General features: G+C 46.8%; 1 protein-coding gene across 1 annotated transcript; it reads left to right on the top strand.

Annotated features, from left to right (window-relative positions):
* The first annotated feature begins 1,731 nt into the window (after positions 1-1,731).
* On the top strand, positions 1,732-4,542 carry LOC119332026. Its single transcript, XM_037605210.1, has 2 exons — positions 1,732-2,671; positions 4,197-4,542. The coding sequence occupies exons 1-2, from the start codon at positions 1,854-1,856 to the stop codon at positions 4,210-4,212; spliced, it is 834 nt and encodes a 277-aa protein (XP_037461107.1). The 5' UTR covers positions 1,732-1,853; the 3' UTR covers positions 4,213-4,542.
* The last annotated feature ends 4,799 nt before the right edge of the window (positions 4,543-9,341 follow it).

Below are 9,341 nucleotides of genomic sequence, written 5' to 3'. Positions count from 1 at the left end.
TCTCCTGACAAGGAAAGAGACCTTAATGAGTTCAGCACATCACCAAGGGCGAGTGCTGAAAAATATCCGCGGCGGTGAACTCCATGACTGGTGCCCAATCAGATTCGATAGGCACGGACGCACGCGGTTCGGATCCTATGGCCGGAGACGAGTCTGAGGGTCGGATGACACCACCCTCACAGGAGGTGGCGTCGGTGTTCGGCTTCGACGCCAATGAGTGTGCGGCTTCCGTGGCGGGGTCCATCCACCCGCCTTTGGAAGGCACGACCTGCTCCGGATTGATTCCCGGTGCCACCGCAGGCGCGATCTCCCAAATATTGCTCGACGGCAGATCAAGGTCATGCCCGTTGTGACCGTTCGGCGCACCTGTCATAGGCTCGAATCCGTCGAAGATCAAGTCTCCGCGGGTGTCGTCAGTATAGTTTAAGCTTCCAAACCCGACCTGATGGCCAGGGGCGTAGCTATCGATCTGCTCCAGATGGCCAAGCAAGTTGGCACGCAGTACGTAGCCGCCGAATACGAAGATCTGTCCGGGAAGGAAAACCTCCCCATGGACCGCATCGTTGAAGATGATCGAAGGAGCCATCAAGCCTTACAGCAACGGCACAATGGAACTCTCAATGAAAGCACCAATGTCGGTGTCAAAACCGGCGGATCTCGGGTAGGGGGTCCCGAGCTGTGCGTCTAAGGCTAATGGTAATAGGAGGCAGGGGACACGATGTTTTACCCAGGTTCGGGCCCTCTCGATGGAGGTAATACCCTACTTCCTGCTTGATTGATCTTGATGATATGAGTATTACAAGAGTTGATCTACCACGAGATCGTAGAGGCTAAACCCTAGAAGCTAGCCTATGATTATGATTGTTGTTGTCGTACAGACTAAATCCTCCGGTTTATATAGACACCGGAGGGGGCTAGGGTTACACAGAGTCGGTTACAGAGAAGGAAATCCACATATCCGAATATCCAAGCTTGCCTTCCACGCAAAAGAGAGTCCCATTCGGACACGGGACGAAGTCTTCAATCTTGTATCTTCATAGTCCAATAGTCCGGCCAAAGTATATAGTCCGGCTGTCCGAGGAACCCTTAATCAAGGACTCCCTCACCATGCTCTCCTTTTCGGGGAAATGCCAACGTAAATACAAGCAACCATCCCCCTCTACTTCCACGCCGCAAGGTGATCAATGCCCATAACTACAGCAGTTACAGGTGTAAATGGTCACAACCACGGCAGTTACAGGTAACGGTAGATATGACTCTGCTTAAAGCTCGACTTAAGACTACTCGACCGTTGCTGCTCCCACGTCGCCGCTCTGCCTTCCTTGTCGGAGTGGTGGTGGCCGGGTCGATTGGCGGGAAGACGTCTGAGTGCCGTCGATTTATCCGAGTGGATGTTTGGTTACGCGCATCCGAATGTGCTTACGGTCCAGGGACCTACCAATGATGGTGTGGGACCCTAGATGGGCCTTAGATTGTCAAGTACTTGACCCTACCAGTGATAGGTAACCCATCACATGTATCATGTCCGCGGACAACGTCCGAACAAAAAAAGGGGCATATACTGGAGGGATTTGCGGGTCGGCGTTGAAGATGCCCGCAATATGCTAAAATGTTCAAACTCAAGGTTGGAAATGCAACAACAAAAGTCCACCGTCGGTTGCACGGTAGATGGTTAGGATAAATTGGGGACGTCCCACTCCCAGTGGACGTTGGAAAACTGCGTTCCATAGCTACCGCCTGCCTTGCCACTGCCGCTCCACTCCCACTTGCCAATTTCACAGACCAAACCCAGTCTTTAAGCTTCTCTCGGACACACACCACGGTCGGCTCACAGTCGGGACCAAGAACCATCGATGGACGACAAGCCTTCCTTGGCGCCGAAGCCCAAAACCAAGGCCGCCGTGGCGGCGGCTGCCGCGCCAGCGCCGGCAAGGACGACGCCGGCACTGAAGAAGCCACCCCTCGCGCCCCCGCCGCAGATGATCCCGCTAAAACCGCCGCCGGCGCACCATTACAGACAGCAGCGCGGCGGAGGGGCGCCGCGGAAGAGGCATCGCAGCGGCAGCGGGTGCTCCGGCCGCCGCGTGTGCTGCCTCGCAACCGGGTTCCTCCTGCTCGCGCTCTGCCTCGCGGTCGCCGCGGCCTGCCTGGCGTACCTCTCCTACCACCCGCGGCCGCCGTCGTTCCACCTGCAGCCGGTCTCGACGACGCGGTTCCGCGTCGGCAACTCCTCCGCGGTGTCGGCCATGGACGTCACGGCGGCCGTGAAGGTGGTGTCCTGGAACCCGAACGACAAGATCGCCTTCGAGTACGGCGACGGCGAGGGCCGCGTCTACCTAGCCGACAGTGACGGGGACATCACGCTGGGGTGGGCGCCCGTGGAAGGCTTGGAGCACGGTGCCCGGAAGGTGGCGGTCGTCAGGTTTGTGGCGACCGCGAAGGGGGTGGTGGTCGACGAGGCGGTGGCGGCGCGCGTGCGCGACAGGTACCGGCGGCGGCGGCTCGCGTTCAAGGTGGTCGTGGACACCCACATGGGCGTCCGGGTCGGGGCCGTGCGCACCGGCATGGTGCCCGTGAGGCTGTCCTGCGACGACGGCGTCATGGCGCCGCGCGGCGTCTCCGCCGGGAGCCCAATGAGCAGGTGCCAGGTGTACCTCCTCAGAATGACATGGTAAGCTGATCGTTCTTCCATTTCTTATCTCTGTTACGTTGCTGGCTTGCGCTTGCACAAACTATTCTCAAAATTTGCATGAATGAATATGACTTTGATACGCATATCAGATGAGAAACCTGAACTAGTAAAATAGTTACTACTCCCTCCGATCGGAAATACGTTTTGTGGTTTCAGTTCAAATTTGAGTAGAACACTTGGTGATGGATGACTTGTTTGACAATTCATGTGCGATGAGGCTTAAAGGTGCAAATCCGTAAAGAGAAACCTGGGTGATACGCATGGTATCACTCTCAGAACTCATACTTCAAGTGAAGCGTATTTGCGACTTAGAAATTTCATTTCCTGCAAAAGCCATTATAAACAATTCTGCTTAATCTCGAAATGAACCTAACATGCAAATCAATTTGACATGTTGATTGGAGCAAAACTGATCCATCCACCCATCCAGAAAGCATCGACCATCTGTCATCGATCCCAAGCACAAGGAAAGATTCCACAAGTCAATGGGGAATTGGGACAGAAGCCAAAGATTAGCGCATATATTCGTACGACCACGACATGTCATTGTCGTCTAGGGGCGCCTACAGATTTAGTACTCCTACGTAAAAGTGATGCGAAGCAAGACACATATTTTGTGGCCTACAAGATGCCCCAGGCACAGGCAGGCCACTGTATGCAGTCAGTGTAGACCATCCAGATAGATCCGTGGAGTGGATAGTGGATACACAACGGAGACGGGGCATCTGCCTTGCTTGATGACCGACGACTATGAGAAGCAAAAGCTAACCCAGGATTCGCTCTGTCCCTCCCTAGCTTAGCTTGTGCGTAGGCTTAATTACATCGCACGCATCACCGTACACACGAACAGAAAATTGTTCTTTACTTCCGCTCATGGTACGACAGTTAGCATTCAAGTGAATCCACACTTGAATGTTAGCTGCTGGCTCCGTTTCGAAAAAAAAAAATGTTAGCTGCTGGCCGCACGGTGCTGGTGCTGCAACCAACTTCTGCAAGTTGACACCCCACCTGGACCATCAGGTAGCTCCCATGAATACCAAGATACTACTTCGTAATAAGTATATTTATTTATTTTGCAAAATGTACAACGTATGGTATGGAGGACGAATGGGGAAACTCTTTGGAGACATTGGATCCTATAGATGAGAGCAACATGATTGGTGGCATCCGTATTGGTACAGCTACAACTGTACTGGTAAGGACCATGTGTCCAAAACACACACTCATAGCACCAACCTTTGGATTACTACTTGCGTTATCAGAGACAGACACCTACTTCATCTCAACCACTGACCATTTTTTCGTCCCAAATAAAAAAAAGTTACTCGCCATTTCATCGGGTGGCAAACAAAAGATGAAAGGCTTACTTCTGAGAGGATAGTGTCGCAAAATCGTGTAAAACCCGGCAAATCATTGAAAACTAGCGGATTGAAATCGAATCAAATCTAATTTCATCATTGCAGTACCAAACTCATTTTAAAGACAACGATCATTTATATTTCAGGTTTGGCTTGAACTGAAGGCACATCCGGCGAAGGATATTTGCTGCTAGCTGCAGAACCGAGGAAATGTCAGGGGCCCCTAAGCTGTAGATGCTCCAATTATTTGAGTTTTCTGCCGATGATATGATGTACAACTGGTTTGATTGAAACTAATTGTTGGCGTCTTGGAGTACATGCCGATTGATGCTTAAATATAGTCTCAAGGCTCTCAACTGTGAAGCTTTCAGGAGTTCAGCAAACAAGCATGTAACTGTATATTGCTCCCAGTTCTTTTGATTGTGTGGTACAGATACGTACGTACAAACATACAAGGAATGAAATGGTCATGTGGTGAACGATTTGGTGGTCTGTTTTGTTGCTTTGGATCATCTGCTTAGTTACTGAATCAGGTAGAAAGACAACGCCAACTGAAATTTAAATTAGTCTCCTCACTCTACGGACCAATTTTCAAGACCCAGTTTGTGTGCCAAGATCACAAAATACTGTTACTTGCTGCTTCTTCTTTTTTGCGGGGTAAAATACTGTTACTTGCTCATCTACCTTATCTAAAAAGAGCAACTTTCCAAAACATTTCAGTAAATTCAAAAAAAAAATGGAATGTTTGCGGTTCATGCAAAATTCATCACCAAATCACATTGGTTGAACGCGTGACAAAAAACAAAATCTATGCTCTGGAAATGGTACTTTCAAACACATTTTCGAGCTCTGATTTTGTTTTTCTTTCACCACTTCCACCAATGTGATTTCATGATGAATCTTTGCATGCACTTCAAACATTCCTTAAAGTTTGCCACACAAATATTCAGAATTTTTTTATTTTTTTTCTATTTTCTTTGATTTTATTGTTCACACCAGGAGCATTTGAGCTCGAGCTGAGAAAGGCACTTCCACAAGTTTGACTCCTTTTGCAACGTGGATTGGGACATCCAATTCAATACGCACATTCTGCGTGCTATCTCGACTTCCCTCTCCGATCATTGCACATTCTTACTTATGATGATCGTGGGCCTAGAAGGCCGCAGACTTTCAAATTCGAAAACTTTTGGACCTTCATTCCGGGCTTCACCGACGTGGATCAAAAAGCATGGGCTGAGCCAACCCCTCGTGTGGATCCATATCATGTGCTACACCATAAATCCAGAAAGACTGGTACAAGACAAATCGAGTGGAGCATGAGGCTCTTTTCTAAATCAAAGGTGCATCTTCATGCTGCACTTTTGATAATCTTACACCGCGCAAGAAGAGCGGCCTCTCTCCACTGGGGAGCAAGATCTTCGTCCCAAGGTCAAGAGGGCGTTATTAGTCTTTCGGTGATCGAGAAGGCTCAAGAAAAACAATGTGCTAGGATGAAAAACCTCAAGGAGGGAGACGGCAACACCAAATATTTTCACTGGAAGATCAATGCCCAGAGGGAAAAAAGCAATATAATCAAGCACAACCACGATTGAGTCACCAAACATGAGCTTAAAGAGGAGATAATCCACAACCATTTCTCCGAGTTGATGGGATGGGGGACCGCAAGATACTTAGACCTCAATTGGGATGAGCTTGTTAGTGCGCCGCATGAACTCTCGGACTTGAACCTGTTAGATCCATCGGGATCGCATGTGTTGGATATCCACGGTAGAGTGGGCGAGCTCGACCTCGAGCCGGAGGCCATCCTGGTGTTGTGGCGCATTGTGATGGCGAAGAGTGGGCGAGGTGGTGGCGGCGGTGATGTGTGGGCAGTGGCAGCGGCGGAGCTTCCCGTCACTGTCAGCGCAAGACCTAGATCGGGTCGGGTGTTTCGGTGGGGAGCCTGGCAATGCGGTGAACCTCGTACAACGTGCTGGCGGCCCCCACCTCTTCATGTAGCGCTGCGTGACAGGGGCCCGTCAACCATATTGCGGTTGGGCGCCCCCGATCAGGGCGCGGATCAGGGGTCCAGTGGGCCGTTGGGCCCACATGGGAGAGATCAACCTAACATTCTCCCCCTTGATCTAAACTTTTACTTTTAACCTTATACTTTCTAGTTTATTTGTTTCATCAAATATTGATACATAGAGCATGTTTCATCGTCACAACTTAATTGCCGATAGAATCATACAGCTACAACATACGTTTTGTTTAGAAACAAATTCTGTTCCTTTTGGGCCTCTCATGATCCAGGAATCATAGGCTTTCCCTTAAACCCATGCCGGCTAAGTGTTCCATGAGCACATTGGGTGGTAAGCCTTTCGTTAACGGATCCGCAAGCATATCTTTTGTCCTTATATGCTCGAGACTTATAGTTTGATCTTGGATTTTATCTTTCACAACATAATACCTTATCTCTATTGTTTTGGCAGCATTACTCGACTTGTTGTTGTGAGCGTAAAATAGTGCGGGTTGGATGTCACAGTACATCTTTAGTGGTTTGTGAATAAAATCTACCACTTTCAAGTCGGATACAAATTTCTTTAGCCATATCGCCTGCCCCGTGGCCTCGAAGCATGCTATAAACTCTGCATACATCGTGGATGATGCAACTATCTACTGCTTAGAGCTTTTCCATGAAATAGCTCCCCCAGCAAGGGTGAATACGTATCCTGACGTGGATTTTCTATCATCTCTTTCCCCCACAAAAACTGTGTCTGAATACTCTTTTATCTCTAGGGAATCACTTCCCCTGTATATTAGCATGTAGTCCTTCGTGCCTTGCACATAACGCAATGCTTTCTTTACCATCTTCTAGTGCTCTATGCCTGGATTCTCTTGATATCTACCGAGTACCCCCGTGATAAAAGCTAAGTCAGGGCGAGTGCACACTTGTGCATACTGTAAGCTGCCAACAGCCGAAGCATATGGTACTGCTATCATTTGATCGATCTCGTACTAGTTCTTGGGACATTGAAATTTCCCAAAACTATCGCCCTTGACTATAGGAGCAGGTGTGACTTTACTCACATGCATATTATACTTTTTAAGAACCTTTTCTAAATATGCTTTCTACGATAGTCCTAAGACTCCATTGTTCCTATCTCGGTGCATTTCTATGCCCAAAACATATGATGCTTCACCAAGATCTATTATGTCAAAATTTGAGGATAAGGACTTCTTTGTTTCTTGTAGTAGACTAACATCATTGCTAGCAAGCAGGATATCATCCACATACAAGATTAGGAAAATATATTTCCCCTTTTTAAATTTTGCATAAATGCAGTTATCCTCAATATTTTCTTTGAATCCAAAACTTTTAATCATTTGATTAAACTTTAAATACCACTGTCTAGAGGCTTGCTTTAATCCATAAATGGATTTCTTCAGGCGGCATCCCATATTTTCCTTGCCTTCCATGATAAAACCCTTGGGTTGTTTCATGTAGACATTTTCCTTTAAATCTCCATTGAGAAATGTCGTCTTTACATCCAGTTGATGTAACTCTAAATCAAAATGAACAACTAATGCCATTATGATTCTGAAGGAATCCTTACATGAGACTGGAGAAAATGTCTCATTGTAATCTATCCCTTCTCTTTGTGTAAATCCTTTTGCCACGAGTCGTGCTTTATACTTTTCTACATTCCCTTAGAGTCATACTTAATTTTGTAAACCCATTTGCAGCCTACTGTTTTGGCTCCTTTAGGAATTTCCTCTAAGTCCCAAACATCTTTGGACTCATCGATTTCATCTCATCTTCCATTGCCTTCATCCACTTTGATGAATGAGAGCTTATCATGGCTTCTTCATATGAGGTGGGATCTTTTTCTGTATGAACTATTTCCATGTTATAAACTTTATAATCAATAGAAATAGCTAACTTTTTGTGTCTTGTAGACCTTCTAAGGGCCTCAGTTTCTGGCACATTCTGTGCCTCAACTTCTGGCACTTCTTCTAAAATTTGTTGCTGCACCTCCCTTTCATGCTCAATAACGGGTTCAGTCGGCTCCTGACGGACAGGTTCCGGGACTACCCCCATAGTTGTCATGGGTGGAGTTGCAACTGGTAGTGAGAAAAATGGCTCCTGAATCATCGGATTAGGTGCATGCACCCTCTTCTCCTCAAGATCAATTTTCCGAGCTACCAAGCTCCCCCCTCATCATTTAGTCCTCTAAGAAGACTGCATGTCTTGTTTCTACAAACTTTGTATACCTGTCTGGGTAGTAGAAATGAAAAAACCCTTTGATCTGTCTGGATAGCCAATGAAGTGGCAACTCACTATTTTGGGATCTAACTTTGCAATGTTTGGATTAAATATTTTGGCCTCAGCAGGGCACCCCCACACCCTGAAGTGTTGTAGGGAGGGCACTCTTCCTGTCCATAGATCGTACGGTGTTTTGGGCACCGACTTGCTTGGTACTCTGTTGAGAATGTGAATGGCGGTTTTAAGTGCCTCCATCCATAATCCAATGGCACATGCTGCGCACCATATCCATAAGTGTACGGTTGCGCCTTTCAGCTACTCCATTTTGCTGAGGCTCGCCCGGTATTGAATACTGGGCTACTATGCCAGTCTCCTGCAAGAACTTTGCAAAAGGTCCAGGTACTTGGCCATATGGAGTGTGACGACCATAGTACTCTCCCCCACGGTCAGACCTGACTATCTTTATTCTTTTATCATGTTGTTTTTCAACTTCAGCTTTGAATATTTTAAATTTATCCAACGCTTCAGATCTTTCTTTGATTGGATAAATATATCCATAGCGAGAGTAATCATCTGTGAATGTTATGAACGAGTCATATCCATCCACAGTTTTCATCGGAAATGGTCCACAAATGTCAGTGTGAATGATTTCCAGTGTGCCTGTGCTATGGATTGCACCTTTTTTGATTTGTTTTATTTACTTTCCTTTAATGCAATCTATGCATTGTTCTAAGTCTGAGAATTCTAACGGAGGAAGAATTTCACTTTTGAATAATCTTTCTATTCTCCCCTTGGAAATATGGCCCAAGCGACAGTGCCATAATTTCGATGAGTCGAATATTCTCTTTCTTTTCTTTTGTTCTTTATTCGACGTGGAAACATGTTCTTTCACATTGCATACAGAATAAAAAATTTCACGAAAAGTGATAACAAATAAAGCTCATCGTGTAATGAAGCATCACCCACATAAGCATTATTTAACCATATGGCACATTTGCCATGTCCAAACTAACATTCATAATTATCTCCGTCCAAACAAGAAACA

This window comes from Triticum dicoccoides, chromosome 1B (assembly GCF_002162155.2).
Source record: "Triticum dicoccoides isolate Atlit2015 ecotype Zavitan chromosome 1B, WEW_v2.0, whole genome shotgun sequence".
NCBI lineage: Eukaryota > Viridiplantae > Streptophyta > Magnoliopsida > Poales > Poaceae > Triticum > Triticum dicoccoides.
This window is presented reverse-complemented; position numbering and strand designations above follow the sequence as displayed.